At 38.5% G+C, this 21,135-nt stretch overlaps 2 protein-coding genes across 3 annotated transcripts; both read left to right on the top strand.

The window, feature by feature from the left end:
- Window positions 1–726: 726 nt before the first annotated feature.
- LOC117794280 (AF4/FMR2 family member lilli) lies at window positions 727–15,230 on the top strand. The gene is given in 5 exon segments (XM_034634875.1): window positions 727–752; window positions 889–2,661; window positions 5,490–5,692; window positions 8,745–10,904; window positions 13,305–15,230. Coding segments are annotated over 4 exon segments (5,373 nt in total). The 5' UTR covers window positions 727–752; window positions 889–1,083; the 3' UTR covers window positions 14,737–15,230.
- A 2,371-nt stretch (window positions 15,231–17,601) lies between these two features.
- On the top strand, window positions 17,602–20,000 carry LOC117794301 (AT-rich binding protein). 2 transcript variants are annotated; one of them, XM_034634907.1, is made up of 2 exons: window positions 17,602–18,039; window positions 18,178–20,000. In XM_034634907.1, exons 1-2 carry the CDS (start codon window positions 17,860–17,862, stop codon window positions 19,189–19,191), a joined length of 1,194 nt encoding a protein of 397 aa, XP_034490798.1. In that variant the 5' UTR covers window positions 17,602–17,859; the 3' UTR covers window positions 19,192–20,000. The 2 variants fall into 2 exon arrangements, with proteins under 2 accessions (XP_034490798.1, XP_034490797.1); XM_034634906.1 differs by having other exon boundaries at window positions 18,175–20,000.
- Window positions 20,001–21,135: the final 1,135 nt, after the last annotated feature.

The raw sequence follows: 21,135 nt of genomic DNA, 5'->3' as shown, positions 1-21,135 counted from the left end.
ACTTCGTTGAAATAATTTTCGTAACAACGATCACACTCGTTTGTGTATTGCGAAGACGGGAGGACGTCTCGTCGCAGTCCGCAGAACAAAAAGCAGCGTTTTTTTCGCGTCGTTTTCGCCGTCGTCGTTGTAGGCGTCGCGTCGGCGGTGTATAATTGAAATAAAAAAGTTTATACACATATATAAATTTAAATTGTAAATAAAAGTAATAAGCTATCAAAGCGACTATGCCGATGTGTACATTTTTTTTAAGTTATAATGTTAACAGGAAAAAATCAGAAATTGTTGTAAGTGTCAATAAAAGTAATGAGTAAAATATAAATATATATATACACATACATACATAATAAATTATTAATGTGCATTCAAACGATTGTTTAAAAAAGAAATTTGCAAAACATAAACCTCGTACTCGTAGCCTCTGCCGCCGCTACAACAATAATACAATCCAAAACAGCAGCAACAAAAACAACAACAACAACAAGAAGAATAAATGCAAATACATACTACAAGCAACTACAAAAAAGTGCGCGCGAACGAAATAGCATTATATATATATATGTATATATGTGTAAATAACAACAACAGCAACAACGAAAAGTCGAAAGCAAAAGGCAACTACAAAATAACATCAACAACATAGCAGCACGTTTCTCTGTGTATGTGTGTGCGTGCATGTGGCCAACGGCCGAACCAGTGTTGCCATATCTGTGTCAGCTAAGAGGTGGTGCAAGCCGGGAGAGAGAGAGTGTGTGAAAGAGAGAACAGTGACTGTGTGTGTGTTTAAATTGCTCATCAATTTGATAAATTTTTTTTGTTGCTTTCAATATCTTTCGTGTTTATAACAAGTTCACGATTTGTTTTTGTTTATTTTTCGCCTAATTGCAGCTAATCCAAAATGAATTAAAGTGGCAAACACAACTGTAAAAACACACATCCAACTTACTTAAAAAACAACTTAACCAGCATCAAGAGAGAGTGTGCGCAAGCCAAAAGTGACAGAAAGAGAGAGCAAGAAAGAGAGCGAGAGAGAGCTTGATTAAGAGAAGCAGCAGCAGCGCAGCAGCAGCAGCAGACGACGCCATGTCGAGCAGCGATGATGTGCAGATCACCAGCGTCGTTGACGCCAACGGGCAGTCGCTGCCGCTGCATGGAAACAGCCTTGGCAGCTCCTTCGGTCCGCCTGTTAAACAGGAGCGACCCGACGATGCCGAAATCCGTGAATTGGCCGCCAAAATGAAGGAGCAACAAAAGCAACAGGCCGCACAACAGGCGAGCCGTCAAGCAGCCATGCAACATGCAAATGGTGCTGGTGCTGGTGGTGCTGGAGGCGGTGGTGGTGGTGGTGGTGCAATGCAACCACCAATGACAAATGGCAATGGACAGACAAACATCATGAGCTATTTGTCCCGTCATCAGAAACTGCCCAATGGCACAATGCAAGTGGTACCGGCATTGGCCTCAAATGGTCGTGCCAATGGTGCCATAGATACTGAGAAATCAGCACAGAAATCAGGTGGTGGTGGACCCTGCGATGAGGAGTCGATCAAGGGACACTTTGGTTGGGCGCAATTCGGCAAGGTGTCCATACCCTACATCTACAGGCAGTCGGAAAAGTATTGCTCGGTGCGAATGATCGAGTTAAAGCTGCTCGGCAAGTACCTGAACTGCCTGCATCCGGACATTTACTCGAGCTGCACGTGCGTGCGCAGCTATTACATTACGGATGCGGAGGCGCGTCTATTCATTGAGATCAATCACAAGCACTGCGATGGTGAATTCGGTCGTGATCTCTTCACGCAAAAGGATCTTGTGGTGCGGCTGAGCGACGCATCCAAATTCTATCAATTTTTGGATATATGCTATCGCAAGCTGGTATCGGGCAGTAAGACGCCATCGGAGAAATGCGGATTTATTCGCATCAACAAGGAGTCGGTCGTACCGTATACGGTCCGGAATAATCAGCAGGTGGTGCCGCTTTTCTATTTCGAAGGCGAAACGGAGAATCTAAAGACAAAAGCGGAGCTACTTAATGGCTGGGATTTGGCTTATTTGAAGTTCTGCTGCAAAGTACAGGGTATACGCAATGAGCTATTTTCCAGCGAAAATGTTGCGGTCATTTCCCTTACCGATATCAAAAGCTATTTCCCCAATGGCACCGAATTCGAGGATTATTGGCCGAGCAAAGTGGTCGACTCGAATCTGTTAATTGGCAATCGGGCCAATGTCAACAATTCGGTCAACTGGACGCGACAGCCATCGGCACCACCACCAAAGGTTGCTGGCAGCGCTGGTGGCGTTAACAGCAACAGCGGCGCTGGCAGCGCTGCCAGCGCTGCAGCTCAAAAATCACAGCAGCATTCCACTGCCGTCAGCGCAGCGGCAGCGCAGCAGCAGCATTTGATGAAACAACGGGCTGCCGTCGCAGCGGCTGCGGCCAGTGCAAATGGTGTGGCAAACGCTGCCAATTTCCCCTCACCAGTCGCAGCAGCGGCCGCAGCGGCAGCGTTCAACTCACAGGCAGCGGCCGCAGCAGCAGCGGCAATGCTGCAAACGCAGGGCAACACGAGAATGCTGACGCAGGCCACTGTGCAGGCCTTGGCCAACGGCGGCTGGATGAATTCACAGAACAACGTGCCGCAGCTTCATGCTCAAATGTTGGTGAGTAATTACTCATTGTATTTATTATTATTATTCTTTATCTCATTCTCATTCTTAGTGTCTTTGTTGTCTTTTTTTTTTTTTTAATCAATTCAGTTTATATGCTTTGCAAATATCGGCAATAAGGGAATTATCGATAACCAGTACCTTGTTGCAGAGTATAAACGATATATCGATAACAATAATATTTAGTCTGCAATATTTGTACATATATCGATATCACAATTAGAATTTAAAGCCCATTGAAAATGGGCAAAAAAAGGGTATAATGTGTTTGGCAGAAGGGGGCGTGGCAGACCCCCCCAAAGTATATATATTCTTGATCAGGATCAACAGCCGAGTCGATTGAGCCATGTCCGTCTGTCTTTTCGTTCGTCTGTTTGAACACGTCGATTTCAAAGACCATAAGAGCTAGAGACTTCAAACTTGGTATGTATTTTCCTGGATACCATATTCAGTTAAATTTTTATTTTTTTTATTTTTGGATTGGACCACTATATCATATAGCTGCCATAGGAACGATACATCGAAAATGTGGTTTTAGTATGAAAAAGTTTTTTGTTTGTTGAGATATCAGAACTAAACTGAAATAATATGCATTAATGTTGGTTTTGTACATTCTGACCAGATTTGGTTCAAATCGGTTCTATATATCAAATAGCTGCCATCGGAACAATTGGTCGAAAATCAATTTTTATAAAAGATTACCTGTGTTCAGGGTATCCTACTGTCGAGCGTGCTCGACTGTAGGCGAGCGAGAGTTAAGTTTATGAATTTTTGATTTTATTTATCTGACCAAGTCGAGTGCAATTAAGAATTAGATTCAAGTCTATGAAGCTGTAATGATTAATTTAGAACATTGTTAACATGGTACATGTTGCTTGAAATCAAGTTAAAACATATTCCTAAACAGCTAATATAGCAGCTTTCAAAACTTTATACGAATACTAGTTGTTTTACAAAATTATGTTACACTATCGATAGTGTCTAGTGTCACACAAGTTGTGTGCTTGTTCACAATGGCTAGAGAGCAATCGATTCAAAAGTTTTTGTACTATCGATAGTGAATGATTGTCTCTCCAGCTGGAATACAACAACAGGTACGCTGTAGTAAAGCTTGTTTGTGTGTGTATTTGGCTCTCTCTCTCCCTCTCTCTCTTTAATATCAACGCAATCAACAATGGCTGTGTGTGAGTTTGATATCGCAAAAAGAAACAATTTTCATTAATAAATGCCTTTAAGATTACTTTTGTTGCTATTGTTGTTATGACAACATATTTGTTTTTGAGTAAGCGAGAGCGATGCGCTTGGTAAATGACAAAAGTATATATATATATATATAAATATTTTTTTTTTTTGGTATATTTGATTGCAAATTTATAGCCACGACTGTAATTTCATACAGAAGTGGCTCAGATTCTGTCTCGAGCAGAAGTAGTGATAAGTTTGATGTTTGACCTGGATTTTCACCAGCTTCCAGGTCGAATTTTTCAAAAAGCCGTCTTGTTGCTCGATAAAGTCCTCTCAGCAACGTTGTAAAGAAATGGTAGCCCCATAGATTATACGGTTTGGGCTCCAAAATGATCAGTTAGAACTTGGCATGATAGCGTATGCGCTGCACTATTTAAAATTTTAGACAAAAATAATTATTTTTCTATGGAAATTTAATATATGCGTTAAATTTTCAAAGATTACGAGTCCAAGAGAGGTAAAAACAGTGGGCGGGGTAGCCTTTCAAAGTTGACCCATTTTTCAGTGCGTGCACAAATGTGCAAATAAAAAAAAAATTCATACCTTATCTTTCGATCTTTTTGTTGTTTTTTTTTGTGTCATCTAAAAAGTATGTTATTTTCTTATGAAATACCGAACAAATACCAAATAATTATACAAGCAAACTTAAAATAACACTAAAATTTGCATATTTTTTTTAAATTTTGATAGAAAATAACTAGTTTTCACTTTCTAGTCAGTATCCCACTAATACAGGACGTTTTGGTATTCAATTCTTTAACTTAATTGTACCGGTTATGCCTGCATCTAAGCATAGTTATAGTACAAAAGTTCGCAATTAAGACAAAATTTTCTGATTTGTTGATTTTAATAAATATTTTAGTAAATATTTTTCCACTTTGAACGACAAACCTTAATCACCCTGTGTAAGCAGTCGAAGCTTAAGAACTATCATCAAAAGCTTATTAAATTATTAAAACATTCTTATTAGTTTAAAATTAAAAAAGAAAATACCTTACTGTGCGTTGTCGGTACGTGAAGGACTTGACTCAAAACTTGAAGTTGATGAATTTTTTTTTCCTATATCAAATATAAACTTTTTTGGGGGATTTAAAAAAAAAAAAAAGAATTTCTCTTTATAAGGAAACAACGCCCTAATGTAGATATGTTTGTACACATTTATTTTTGCTGATTTTTCGATGTTCACGGTTTGGCAAAAGACCATTGCCGAGAGCCGGAGCCACAGCAGCTTAGAAACTGGGTCATGCATAGATACATGGGGTTATGCTCTCCCTCTCTCTCTTTTTCTTTTTCTGTGGTTAGAGCAAACATTTTACACATACTCGTATATGCATATATATTGTATACATGCATGAGCATTCATACTTACAAGTTGTAAATATACACATGTGTGTGTGTGTGTGTGTGTGTGTAGCGACCTGTTGAGCTTTTATCTCGCACTCGTACTCTCCCACACATACATGCACATATCATACTATACTACACTACACATACATATACATATGTAAGTTTTCTCAACAATTTTGTTCACAGTTGTTTCTCTCTCTTCTTCGTTCTCCCCTCTCCCCAACTTGTAGCAACAAACGCATGCGAATGCGAACCGCGTCGGCGGCACCTACCGCGAACACCTAAACAACATGATGTTGAGTGGCAACAGCCGTCAAGCGTATACCTACAACAATCCTGCGATTTCCATGTCCTCTGTGAATAGCCATAGTGGTGGCGGCAATGCGCCGCCGCCGTTGGTTCGTTCGGCGGCAGGACAGAATGCCAATCACATGTAAGTATTACAACTAGTTAGTCGATATACTTTTATATCGAATGTTGCTATCGAATTGTTAAAGCGCAGTTGAAATCAAAGCAATTTGCAATATACAATTTAAGTTACAATTAGTTTTTGCTACTTACTTTGATTTTGCTTTTCTTTACATATACATATATATATATTTTAATCTGTATGTATGAACCAATACCATACATATCATATTTGTTGATTGACGATTGATTGATTGATTGTCAACGAAAAAATTAAAAAAAAAAAATAAATAATTTTTTTGAGCAGAAATTGTGTTTTTCAAATTTTGTTGTAATTCGTTTATTATGTGTACATGCATACATTACTTTTTCACTCTAAATTAAGTTGAATATTTTTATGCCATCAGGGTGCCACATGCAAATAAACAACAAATTAAAACCAGCAAAAATTTTCTTTTGTTCTTTTCTTCTATGCACCAATTGGTTTTTTTTTTCATCTTAGTTTTAATACGACAAAAAAAAAAAAACAATATAAAAATCGGCGTTTGTGCACGCATTTTATTTAATTTAAATAAACATTTGGACTGTGTTTACAATTTTTTTTTTTTTATGAATATGTTATGAAGTTATGAAAAATAATCGCATAACTGTTTTTGCTACCATCCGTTTACCCCGAAGTCACGCCACATTATTTTTTGTAATTTTCCAACACTCTAAACAAAATTAAAAATTAATTATAATCAAATCCAAACCAAAATCTTTCCATGTTTTTCTTCATGTTGTTGTAGTTAAAGACCAAAATCAAAAATTTTTCTCATCGCATTCGTTATTTTACAATGAAGACCTCGAAGTATGTTTTAAACGTATTTCATTTAGGGCTTCACTGCATTTTATGTTTTTCAAAATATACACGAAAACACTCAATTAAAAATTAAAATTATTATTGCCTACTTTTACAACATTTTTGCGTTACTAACATAAATTTATTTTCAAGTTAACATACAACAAAACATAAACTCATAAACAAAACAATGAAGTATAATTTCTTATATTTGACATTTAAAAGGGTGATCAGGTGCCAAAAATCGATAGAGGAAATTATGTTTACTTTGAGTTAAGCACACTAATTGGGATACCAGTTGAAATTAAACGATGCATTTTAATGAGGTTCTTAGCGTACATTACGTACATACATTACACCTACATATCTTCATATACACACACTCAAACACTTAATCTACAACCGACTCACTCATATGTATTCACTTTGTAGTTAAGTTTGTAATTTCCTTAAATTTAGTTTGCATGCCTTCAACTTGAACGCTTTTTCCAATCCATTTCTATTTGGTATGCTTGCTCAAAATATCTAATTGATCTGTTTAGTCTTGTATTGCAATGAAATAACAATATATCTATATGTATGTATGTATGTATGGTATGTACATACAAACATAAGCTATTTCTTTATTTTTTTTTTCCTCTTGTAAATTTTTTCAATAACTGGTCATTTTCGGCTATGTTTCTGTTTTTAATATACTTCTTAATTTCAATAAGTTTTTTTGAGACGAAACGCTGTTAAAGGAACTACAACATATTTTGAAAAACATGAATTCGCATAAGCAAGAATTAACAATATTTAGACCAATATTACTTTTATATATTGTCATTATTGTTATTAATATAAATATATAAATATACTGCAAACATATATACATACATATAATTTATGGCTGTGTGTACTGACTACCCCTAATAATTTTTGTTGCACTTGAAATGAAATCAAGAAACAATCATGACTCAAGACTCCTACAACGAGAACAATTACGAAAACAACGAATCAAAAACAAGAACTACTACTATCAAACCAACAACAACAACAACAATAAATGGAATTTCCGAAACTCTGGTGACAGGTATTCCCCCTATGGCAGAGACTCCCATCCACACACTCAACCTCAACCTCAACCCCGGCCTCAAGAAACGATTCGAAATCACAAGAACCGCAATCAAAACCATCTGCACAGATTCAGATACTCAAACTATCCCCATACACAGTGAGAGATCAAGATAACATTATATATAATGCGTGTACAAGTTGATAATTGGCAAAAAAAAAAACAAAATATATATATAAAAAAAACAAACAATTCTTAATTAATTTGAAATTAATGTTCCCTCAGGAATTTTGAATATTTGCAAAATTTTCATGTGATGTAATTTCATGATGTATCAGAACAAAAAGATTTTCACTTGTTTGGCATACCAAAAAAAAAATAAATAAAATTATGAAGTAAGACAATTATGAACAATAGCTGTGAAACTGAGATATGCAACTTGCAGGTTGTAATAAAATAATAAAATAATATTATATCTTAATCGTAAAACATACAAACACATGCACACAAAACACAATATCCACAAACACTCATCTAACATGCAAATTTTGATACACCTAAACACACACACACACACAGATGAGCACATTACACATTTAACGCAAGTGTGTGTGTTTGTGAGTTAGTCAATAATAAACATAAAATAAAGCGCTTTGCTCAGAATAAGTAATACAAATAAATGTACGAAACAAACCAGATTTTTTTCTTTAGTCTTTTAATTGTCATTGCAACATTTAAAATGTATAGTTTTACATAAATAAATAAATACATTTAATTGAAAAGACTACAAAATGCAGTAGGTGAACACTGGCAAAAAGAAACGCAGCGATACTGCTAATTTCGATATACAATAAAACGATAACAGAATACTGTAAAAATTTTGTGTGCGTGCGTTTGTACACTGAAAATAAAGTTTTGGGTATGCAATTAAATATAATTAATAATTAATCGATAGATATAGATATGGTACGAGTGTATACGTACATATACACACATACATGTACAAATAAATAAGTTCTAGCGAGTATCAACAAAATTTGAAAAATGCTTAAAATCAAAAAATAAAGAAAGGAAACAAATTACAACAATTTAACAAATCAACAATAAAAACATAAAAAAAAAACTGGAAATTTTGCAGCCAAGCTAAAAAAGCGACTCATGTATTGTATATAATGTTTCTAGGTCAAATGTCGAGCAATCACTGGTGCAACAACAACAACAGACACAACAACAACAGCAACAACAACAACGACAACAACAAAATAGCACATTTAACCATGCACAACACTCCCCAAACACGCACAGTCCACGTAGCCATCACGGCCATGTCCTTGCCAACAGCAACAACAACAACCACAACAACAGTAGCAACAACAACAACAACAACAGCAATTCTCGCAACTCCTCGTCCTCTTCCTCCTCCGCTGCCAATTCCACAGTGTCGGCGAGCAACAACAACTGCTCCTCGACATCAGCGGCAGCTGCAGCTGCTGCCGCAGTTGCCGCCAATATGCATGCCCTTTTGGGAAGTCCCTTCAATTACAATATGCCCTCCACGCGTGCCGACTACACAAATTTGGCGCTTTGGAATCAACTGACGCCGGCAGAGCGTTTACTGTTCACGCAGCAAATGAAAGGCGCCGGCATTGGCATTGGCGGCAGTGGCAGCGGCGGCGGCGGCGGCAGTGTTGCCAACTGTATTGCCAATGCAACGCAAAAGTCACATGGCTCGGTGGGCGGTAATTTTCCGCCGTTGCCATCGCTGCCATTGGACACGGATCTGATTACCATGTTGGACTACAATAATCCCAATAAGCAAGCGAGCAGTAAAAGCAATAAGTCAGCTGTCAATACTAGTGGTGGTACCTTTACCAAACCCAATGTACCGCCACTTATACCAGATGAGCACCAGCAGCAACAGCAACAACAGCAACAGCAACAACAACAGCAGCAACATCAGCCGCAGACAAGTAGCAAAAAACAGCGGGGGGTCAGTGGTGGTGGTGTGACCACCATACCATTGAACTCCACTCAAGCTTTAGAGGATTTTGAAAAGAAATTTAATATGACGGACGAGATGCGCGCCGTTATACACAAGGTGTTAGCTAATCCCGATCTCTCCACATCGATACAGACCAATGCAAATGCGAATGCAACGCATAACCATAATCCTCACTCCCACTCGCATTCCCACTCCCACTCCCATTCGCATTCCCATGCGCATCCACATCCGCATCCGCATCCTATGCCCTCATATATCTCGCCGCCCATGTCACCGGCAATTGGTGGCGCCAATGTGACAACATTGTCGCTGGCCTCAAATCCGAATGTGACCATAACACCGCAATTGCCAGGTCACTTTCTGCACTCACCATCCAGCTCCTGCTCAAGCTCGAGTGCATCCACAACGGCTGCCTCGCCCTTGGGCAGCAGCAGTGCCAACAGTATTGGTGCTGCTGCTGGTAACGGTGGTGCAGCACGCCAAAAGAGCGTCATATGCTCAACCAAATCAAATGCACTGCCATTGGCCGTACTCTCGCTATCTAGCGGTGCTACAGGCACTGGCGGTGGCGGTGGCACCTCTGGTGCCTCGGGTGGTTTACGACATAAGCAAACGATTAGTGGTTACGGGCGTCAGTCACACAGCCATCAGTTTAGTATGGGTAGCCACTTGGACAGCATAGGGAGCACAACAATAACACCAAGCACCACGCCCACTGATGTTATCGATTTATCTTCATCCCGAAGGTCGTTAGCGGCCTCCGCATTTCATCAGCAGCATCATCAGCAACAGCAGGCGGCAGCGGCCGTGCAACAGCAACAACAGCAGCAACAGCAGCAGCAACAACAACAGGCGGTAGCCGCACAGCATCAGCGTATGTCCGCCGCATTGGCTCAACATGCGCAGCACTTGCAAAACGGCGGACGCAGCAACAGCAGTAGTGGCGGCGGCGGCGGTGGCAGCGGTTCCGCCGGCGGTGGCTCCTCATCCGGCGGCGGCGGCGGTGGCAGCTCGAGTGCCAACAGCGCCTCAATGCATCTGCAGCGTCATGCGGCGTTGGCGCACGCAGCGGCCGCCAGTGCATCGGGGGCTGATGGGGCACAACGATTGTGCGTCATTCCCGAAATACCCACCAGCAGCATGAATGTGACCCCATACAAGGTGCAAAGGGTGTGCGTCGATAAGCATTTGGTGCCGTGCATCAATATGAAGGCCTACAATGACTCCGAGCAGCTAATGACGCTCACCGAATTCCAGAAGAACTTTTTCCCCACGGTCGCCCTCGATCATTGCAAGCGATTGATTGAGGCGCTGGGCGTGGAACTCTACAAAGCGAATCGGTAAGTGATAACTGATAAAAGATAACCAGTAAATATACTCAACTTTCGTTGATCTTACATTTCCAAACTCTCAGTTAAAGCTGCGATCAGAGTGGAACAGAAGTTTCCTCCTTATTTTCTATATGCAGTTTAGACTTATTAGAACGAGAACAGATACCCATAAATTAAAAATGTTACTGTATTCTGTTCGAATTGATTAAATATTTTACGGTAATGAATGTGTTTGCAAACAGTTTTGAGTCAAAAATATATCTTTTTTTTTATCTTGGTTGTTTTTGATGAAAATAATCGACAATGAATGTCAAATAATGAAACAAGCATCATTTTTCAAAGACATCCCGAGAGTGAACATCGTCATTTAACAATGTTACTCCGTAAAATTTTTAAACATATGATGTTCGCCAGCAGCATTAGTTCAATGTTATTAGTGGGAAAATAATTTTTACTTCAACAAGCTGATTACAGTAACAAATTCGTTTGTCGATACCCCCTTAAACTATTTAAGCTGAAAATTGTTTTGACGTCAAATTCATAGAAATTATTTTTAAATTTAAATATATTTCTCAGTTCAAATTTAACTGGACTGTAAAAAATATGGGCCTCATTGACGTAATTGTTTGTATAAAACCAGGAAATCAAACCGAAACAAATCTAGGTTACGGTTTCGTTTTCCGTACGTCCCGATATAACTATTTCGGTACCTTTATGAACCTTTATCAAATCAATTTTGAAACATTTTAAAATTTTAAGATGTTGTTTTATTATAAATATAACATCGAAATAAACAGACCTAGGTCAAACAAATTTAAAAATATTTGAATGCAGAATGTATTTAGAGACCAAATCATGATCAAAATGACATTCCGCTTGAAAATCGGTTCAGTTTTGATCAAGTTATGGCAGTTTAATGTTGGTCAGACTGCGGATTTAGCCACTTTACAAGTCTAAATTTTTGTTCAATTTCACATGATTTTTTAGAAAAAAATAAGTCTCAGAATCAAGTTTAAAGTGTCGTTTTATACTAATTACGATATAAGGAGTTGATTAAAAGTGAAAACTTGAGATTTAAAATTTTGAATTTTCGAGATTTCAAAGGGAGGACCCTTAGCATCGAAATCAATATTTAGTAGAATCTAGGGGAAAATATTTTTTTTTTTAATTTAGTAATATTTAAATGCAGAATGAATTAAAATGTCAAATAATGATTAAAATGGCATTCCGCTTGAAAATCGGTTCAGTTTTTTTCAAGTTATGGCAGTTTAAAGTTGGTCGGACTGCGGATTTAGCCACTTTACAAGTCCAAATTTTTGTTCAATTTCACATGATTTTTTACAAAAAAATTAAAGTCCTCAGAATCAAGTTTAAAGTGTCGTTTTATACTAATTACGATATAAGGAGTTGATTAAAAGTGAAAACTTGAGATTTAAAATTTTGAATTTTCGAAATTTCAAAGGGGGGACCCTTAGCATCGAAATCGACTCTTGGTCGAAAATAGTGAAATTTTCTAAATGAACAAAAATTGAATACAGAATGTATTTAGAGGCCAATTCATGATCAAAATGATATTCCGTTTGAAAATCTATTCACTTTTAATCAAGTTATGACAGTTGAAAGTTGGACAACTCGTTGACATAGCAACTTTACCACAACCGTAACGGTACAAACGTTTCGGTATTCGGTTCTTGTCAGAGAATTTTCATTCGGTTACGGTTTCAGTTCCGGTACTACAAATTAAACGGTTAGTTTCGGTTAACGGTTCCGGTTCCGGTGTTATTCGCTGTATATAAAACAAAATAAAATACTAACTGTAAATATGTATAGAATAACAGTTCTGCTAGATTCACACTGCATTACAGAATGTTACATTTTTCAGAGTCACAGTCAATGTGAACAACAAATGATTTGTCACAGAAATCAAGCAACACAGAAGAGAATTCTTTTCAATGTGAACAAAATTGCTCTCTTGATGTTACTTATTTAATTTACTGTGACAAAAAAATAAGTTATCTGTGACAATCATTCTATTTTTTTTATATTTTCTTTATATTTCATTAAGGCAAAGACAAAGCTGCCTTGAATTAATACCAAATAAGATGTTTCATAAGTATTTTAAACGTATTTTTAATCGTTATTTCAACTCAATACACTTACATTATTTGCGTTCATTTTTCACTTTATAGTTTTTTGAATAGTTTTTCAATCTTAACTGCAATATTTGAGTAGAATGGAATAAAATACTCGTAATCATCATTATTATTGGGGTTTCAACTGTTGTAATATTTAATAAATAACTCTATGAATGAATGAATTAATGAAATTGTAAATATTTTATATGAACTTCCCTGTAGTGACTTCATATTAATTTCCATTTCGATTTCGATTCTGATCTATTTTTGACAGGCGACAAGTGCAGATACTCATGGAGTACGATCGTTCCTACAACGAGAATATGCCTCTGGTGCAGGTGCGCGACATTATCAAGTATATGACACAATTGACTTTCATGACACGCCAGTCGGAGCAGCCGCCGTCGAAGCGCACGCGCACAAGCTAGGAATTAAGCTGGGGAGCACAACATTTGCCTAATACAACAACAACAACAGCAACATCAACATCAATAACAACAAAAACAGCAACATTAACAGCCACGAACAACAGCAACAGCAACAAAAACATCACAGCAACAACAGCAGCAGCAGCAGCAGCATCAACAGATGCGCATGCCAAACAACAAAAAACGCCCGCATCTCATATGACACACTTGGCACCGCCACCAGCACCACAACAACAACAACAGCAGCAGCAGCAACATCAGCAACAACATCACCATCATCACCAGCAGCAGCAGCAGCAACAGCAACACTATCAACAACAATTAGCACACAACAATACATACGAAATGTTGTACTCCCACAACCAACACCAACACCACCCGCAACCTCACCCACAAACGCATACGCACCCGCTGCCAACAACAGCAACAGCAGCAGCAGCAGCAACACGCCAGCAACATGCACAGCAGCAACATCCACAGCAACAGGAGCAGCAACGTCAGCAAAAGAAGCGACAACATGCGGAGCAAAACAACAGCAGCAGCAGTGTTGCTAGTGTTGCAAATGGCAGCAGCAGCAAAAGCAGCACTGCCAAATCCGCTGCACAGCAAATGGCTGAGGCGGAGCACGCGTATTTGTCGACGTTGTATGGAAAAGCGGCTGCTAATTTGCTCAGTCCGCCGCTGAGTGCAGTCGCTGCAGCTCAGGAGCAGCGACACGCCAGCAACATCAGCAGCAGCAGCAGCAGCAACAAAAGCAGTGGCAACACTGCCTTTGACTGGAGCGTAAACAGTGATCAGCAGCAGCAGCAGCAACAACAACAACAACAACGCTCCCGACGCTGTCCGCCGTTGCCGTTGCCATTGGCACAGGATGCAAGCGGCGCTGTTGCTGCTGCGGCAGCAACGCGTGTGGCAGCTGTGGCAGCGGCAGCGGTTGCAGCTGAGCGACAACAGCGTCATGCAATTATGCATCGGCGGCACAGCATTTGCGCTGCCGCAGCGGCGGCGGCAGGCATCGCCAGCTTGTCACCAGCATCGTCCACAAACTCCTCATCGGCTTCGGCATCGGCAGCGGCATCGCCAACGGCAGCAGCTGCCGCTCTAGCCGCTGCCTCCTACTACGGCGCCTTCTCGGCGCCCTATCATCATATGAGCGCGGCAGCGGCGGCGGCGGCAGCGCATCACTCACATGGCCAGCCCTCGCCGACCATTTACCCGCCAACGCCGCCGCCCTCGGCGCCTTGGGTGCATCCCTGGTATGCAGGCGATGCGTTCTAAGTGTTCGAACTGCTCGAACTGTTGGAACTATTCGAAATGCGCTCCATGCTCCACATGTACATTGTAGTCTATGCCTAAGTTATATATATTTATTAATTTTATAAACTATAAACTATATATTAATATTACTATTTTTTTTTTTTAAGATTTTTTTTTTTGTTTAGCGCGTAAGTAGGTTAACTAATTATTTTTGGGCATCATATGTCGCAAGACTAATAATCGTTAATTGATAATTAATGAAGAAGTATCGATAACACGGCGCTCGCAACCTAAAACTATCGTTAATTTTGTCTTTTCATTTAAAATTCTTCGACATTTTTCACTGAGAACTCAAAGAACTGATTACATTAAATTACAACTAATAACAATAACAACTGTAACATTTTTCAAGGTCAGCACTTGCACACACACACACACACACACACTTATAAAACAAATTAAACATTTTGATTCTGTTTTTAATGCGCGCTGCCCGCTCGAAACAAATACAAAAAGAAAAGAAAAAGAACACAAAAAAGAAAAACAGCAACAATTTCAGCTCGTTCGCTGGCGTCAAACTGACTGCATAGTTATAATAAAATTCTTTTTTTTATTTTATATATATATAGACAGACATATACATATATAAATATAAATATGTATATATGCATATGCATGCATATAAAGTCATTAAATTGTAATTCTAAGCAAGAAATTAAATTTCTTGCATCCTACTCATAAACAAATCAAATGTATAAACCAATTCATTTAGTTTGTGTCGATTTCACGGGAATTTCGAATTCACACAGACAAACGTTGAACATGTTCCATATAAGCAAACAACTACTTATGTACTTTGTAAATGAACAATTTCCAAGTCTCTTAACTTTATTCTAAACACACAAATAGAAATGAAAAAGAAAAGCAAAACGACTAACACAAAAAAAAAGAGAAATATGTTTAAAACATACAAAAATGCTTATGTTAAACAGTGTATGTGTGTGTATAAAATCATTTATATGCATACATATACATATATATACATACATGAATATGTGTATAATTTACGTAAATGATATCCGTTTTATGGATTATTTGGCAAAGAACAAGAAAAACGCTAAACATATTTATTTTTATTATTTTTTTATTTAATTTAATTATTACATACTTGAATCATTATTCTAGATATTAAATATATTTTGTGTGTTGTTATTAAATTAGATTGGAAATGATTTGAAGAAGTTTTTTGTTTTAGTTTCAGCCGTTTAGAATTTACTACACACACTCCCATGCCCTATAATTCAAACGAACATACATACGACAGGTACATAAATACACACATATGTATATATTTTTATTGTTAGTTAAAGCCGTCAAAGTATTCATGAATCAATTTTTTATATTTATTTATTTTTATTTTGAAAGGCCAACAGAAAATAAAGCAAAACAAAAATTTAAAAAAAAAAAATAAATAAATGAAGCAAAATAAATTTGAAAACAAACGCTACAAATTTAAAACCGGCGAACTGGATTTTTCTTTCTACACAAGCACGGTATTACTGCAAGTGAATATTATTTAAAAATACTAAAATAAATGTTTACAATTTGAACAGCGACGTTGTGCTTAGTTCAATCCCAATAAGACAGATTGGTTTTCAGCATTTCTTTTGTCGCTTAGTTTTAAGCCCACTTTAAGATTGCAATCGATTTCCAAAATGTATCAAAAAATACAACTTGTATAATTTTAAAGCTAGAATTTTGGAAATGCTTGCAGATTTTTGATTCAGGAAAAGTACTAGTCAAAAGTACTAGCTAAGTTTTTAGAGGAAAACGATTTTTTGCAGGCTGAAAAGCATGTAAATTTCCTTTTACGTGCATTTTTGCAAAGTTTAATAATTGAAAAACAGCTGAATATATTTTTCAAACAGCCAGATTTCCGACTAAAAGCAATTTTCAAAATATTCGGGTTATTGTCTATAGGTAGGTGGCAGCACTGTTTAGTATACACTGTGCGTAAAAGTGTTGCACAAGGGCTGAACGATTGTACTAAATGACCCACAACCAGGGATTTAGTTTGTTCGTTCACTTTAGGAACTAGTTCAATAGAACTTAGTCCAAACGATTCGAAACAGCCACTTTGCCAACTTTTTAGTGAAATAAATAGCTTTTTTGGCTGGAAAGCTTCCGAAAAATACCTGAATTTGCGATGCAAAAAAGCGAAAATACTAGGCAACTTTCTAAGCACCGGCATCTCGGCAACTATTGCTAAATGACTAAAAAATTTAAACACCTCGCGTTCAGTAAGGAGAAAAATGCTAACAAGGAGTAATGTCGTTAAATCTTATACCTAAAATATACGAGAATTTTGTGTTATATCTGATAGTAATTAAAAAATACTTAATCAGTATTAATTAGAACGCGTTAGCTCTCGCGTGTGGCCACACTGGAAAATTTAAATGTAAGTGAATGTAATTTCAATATTTTCATATTAGCTTTGAAATAAATTAATAATTTGATGAAAATTTGAAATTCGAAATTAGATTAAATAAAGGAAAACAATTTTATGAAGGTTTGAAGTTCGACACCCACAGGGAAACGAAGTTACAAATATGAACCAAAAAAATAATGAAAAAATTCTAACAAAATCTCTGCAAAAATATTAAAAATTCTATCTTTATTATTAAGAAAAGTTCCAAATAAGGTGAATTTTCTTGGGTACAACCAAATTTTCAATTTGATTAAATTAGAACAAGCTGCCAGATCGGTAAATTTTGTAGGGTGGCAGCCTTTGCACCTGGTAGCATTCTTCCAAACCAGTGCTGGCAAGATTTTAGGGGGAACAATAGCTGTTTCTGTCTAGAGAGCATCTAAATTTGTTATTGTCGGCAGATTTGCTCAATTTTACCAAAAATATTCATAGCAAAACTTGGCTGAATATATATTTAAAATGGCCAGATTTCCAGCTAATAGCAATTTTGAAATTTGTCTAGCAAACGAATACCTGAAAATAGCCAAATCTAGCTATTAAATAGATAAGTTGGCAACAGTGGATACAACTCTGCCAGCCAACAAAACATTCATATATAAATAATAATAAAGCGCAGCTCACGGCCCCAAGGCGTCGCCAACAACAACGTCAACGCAATGGGTTTTCCGCGAATTCTGAGCAAAAACAACAAAATATATACAAAACTTGGCGAGTTCTGTCTATCCGGCGATAGCTTCTGGATCGTCTGTCACACTTGCCAGGAAGAGCTGCAAACGCAGGACGCATTCTGGAAACACATACAAGATGAGCACAACTTTCTGCATGGCGTGGCCAAGGTAAGGAGTAGTGTCATAATTCCTCTTGCGGGGATACACACACACATTCACACACACACACACACACCTGCGCTTTGTTTTGGCGCCCAAAATATTGTATGCTAAAAATTGATGTTTACTTGTGGGATTTAACAGCAGGAGCACAGTCGCACCTCCAGCTACTGCTTGACGGATGTTGAGGCAGCGGCTGCGACTGCCAGTGGCGCCACAACGGCGGCGACGGCGGGCAGTGTAACAGCAGTGACTGTGCCGCTGGCTTTGTACCACTGTGCCACCAAGTATAGCGAGGAGGAGCAACGTGAAGTGGCGGCTGCAGTTGAGCTGCATGAGGCACAACAACAACAGCAGCAGCAGCACCAACAGCAACAGCAACAACAGCAGCAACACCAACAGCATCTGCATCAACAGCAACAACAGCAGCGCGACGCCGCCAAGGATATGGCCGAGTTGCATGCGGCTGCAGCAGCTGCGGCAGCGGCAGCAGTCGTCGGCGATGGCAGCGCACGCAGCAACAGCGGCATCGATATTAAAGTGGAGCCCAGCAGCTTGACGCTGCCGCCTGAAATGCAGGCAGCGGCAGCGGCTGCAGCAGCGACGAACACCACAATCTATCATTTGTCACAGGTGGTGCCCGCGCCGCCGCCACCACCGCCAACACCGAATTTCGTCAGCGCTGGCGCCGGCACATCCACAGGAACAACGCCACCGCATGCAGGACTTGCTGGTGCAGGTGCAGGTGCCGTAGTCACATCCAATGCCAGTAATCCGGTGATGCAGCAGGCGTGCAACACGCTCAGCATGACTGTGGCAGCGGTGGCAGCTGGTGCTGTCATGCCGCTCACCTTGGCGGCGACGGCGGCGGGTCAAGAGTTGGCGCCAAAGGATTCAAACAGCACGACGGCGAGTGCCAGCAGCGCTGTCTCCTCGGATGATGGCGAGCGTTGGTATATCTGCGATTATGGGGCATGTGGACTCAAGTTCAAGTATAAGTCGCGCATGGAGCTGCATCGTGTGGTGCACAGCAAGGAGCGTCGGTTCAATTGTGATATGTGCAGCGCCTCCTTCAAGCAGTCCTGTAATCTGTCCACGCATCGCAAGAAGAAGCATGCGATGCGGGGCATCAAGAGCGATCTGTTGCCGCAGCGATTCTAGGCGGCAGCTCATCCGGATTATTATCCAGTCTATCCGCTCGCATGGGCAGTGCAAGTTTTGTTTTAGTCTGTAGTTGTAGCAATCCCCTACCACACTCCATCAGCTCCCAATCCCCCATTCCCTCCTTCTTTGTTCCTCGTGTAAATCACAGTCTTTTAATTCACCCCTCAATGTTATACATATCGATTTAAGTTTCTACTTTATCAGGGGTGCCCCACAGAAATCGAAACCAACCGAAAATCTCTCAAAAATCTCTAAAAATGGAGTTTTGGGAGATTATCGGTTGCTTTCACTTTCTGTGGCACTCCCCTACTTTGTGTTTTACGCATTGTTTTAGTCCCCCTTCCTCGCCTTCCTCCCCTGCTCCTCCTCCCCTTCCTCATCATCACGATTAGACGTTTAGGCAGTGTAAATGTTTAAGTGAGGTTATGTTAACCTCAACCGGGCATAGCTGGCAAGCAAATTGGTGTACTTAACCGATTTCAGACTATGCTTTAATGCGAGCATACACACATATATACATATGTACATACACACATATGTATGTGTATACATATGTTACGATCTAGATATACATGCAATTTTTATGTAGTAGTTAAGAAGAATCCGGGGAAGAAAGTTACCGTTTAATTTAAGCTACGTATTACTGTAAGCAGCCATCTTAAAAAAACCAGTTTCAAAACCGTTAGTCAGTTGTTAGCAATTGAATATAAAAATATATACATACACGTACATATGCCAACCCCAAACAAGCGATCAATCCAACAAAAATGGCTAAAATACATACCTTAGAGATTGTTCAGCTCAAATTCGATTGTTTTCATTTTTTTAGTTGGATTATTGGATTTTCAAAAAGAGGGGTACCTTTGACCGTATGTAAACGTTTGCCAACCTTGTTTCCCAGAAAACAGTAATATTCCAGAAAAAGTTTCAAATCACAAAATTATCTTTTAAAACATTTTCTTAAAGTTTAAAGCTAGGCTTGAAAATTTGCATGCTTTCCTTTAAAAATTTAGAAAACGAGTTCCGCTTAAAAAATACGGGGTATGTGTCTGAACTATATACATTAATTTAGTACACAACAGTAAGTAATACGTCAGGCGAATCTGAATTTATAGCATTTAAATTGGGCGATTTCCAATTGTCCGCCGCCCAATTCGCCTGGTTCATGTATCGGCTACTATAATTTATAGCATATAACTTGGGCGAATTTAAAATTCGTCTGGTTCATGTATAGGCTGCTATAATTTACACCATGTACAAAAATGACAGCAACTAATATATGGGGAAATTAAAGTCTACAACAAAAGATTAAACTTTAAATTTTCTAATTTTTAATTTGAAAATTTGTGCTTATCTTCGTAAGAAGTAATTAGATTCTTTAAATTGATTTATGTGATTGGAAATAAAATAGGGCTGTTCCGAATTACAATTCGAAAATTGTCCCCGAATTTCCCTCAAATTTCCTACGAATGGCCCACAGAAAGAATTTACAATGGTTACAATTTAAAAACCATTCCTTACAAAATAAGAATAACTTAAAATTGTTTTTAAAGCATTAGCATTGATTTTTAATAACCAACTATTATTAAAATAATGTTGCCTAATTTCAGGGTTCAGAAATATTCTTTTGATGAGTTGTCAGCTCCGATTCAATGTTTGATTACTAAACCAAATTTTTTGTTTCCACTTTATTCATCGCAATTTTGTCCAAACTTTCAATTTAAAAGGTGTAGAATTGTTTCTTTTTGTTTTACGCGATCCTGAAAACACTCAAATTTTTGTTCAAAATATGTACCAAAATATGCCCTAAGAATTACCCAATTACTTTCACAAATAACTTCGGAAATTAGAACATTTAAAGTACATCCGACAAATATTTTAGGTTAGAATCGAGGTGTGATGACTTAAAATTAAGTAAAAGTATTTTATAAATATTTTGGT

This window comes from Drosophila innubila, chromosome X, assembly GCF_004354385.1.
Source record: "Drosophila innubila isolate TH190305 chromosome X, UK_Dinn_1.0, whole genome shotgun sequence".
Classification (NCBI taxonomy): Eukaryota; Metazoa; Arthropoda; class Insecta; order Diptera; family Drosophilidae; genus Drosophila; species Drosophila innubila.
This window is presented reverse-complemented; position numbering and strand designations above follow the sequence as displayed.

Bases quoted from the DNA above. Each gene is read 5' to 3' on its own strand.
- LOC117794301 (XM_034634906.1), top strand. From the start codon at position 17,860: ATGGGTTTTCCGCGAATTCTGAGCAAAAACAACAAAATATATACAAAA. The intron at 18,040-18,174 runs GTAAGGAGTAGT...GGGATTTAACAG, and splicing joins TTCTGCATGGCGTGGCCAAG to CAGGAGCACAGTCGCACCTC.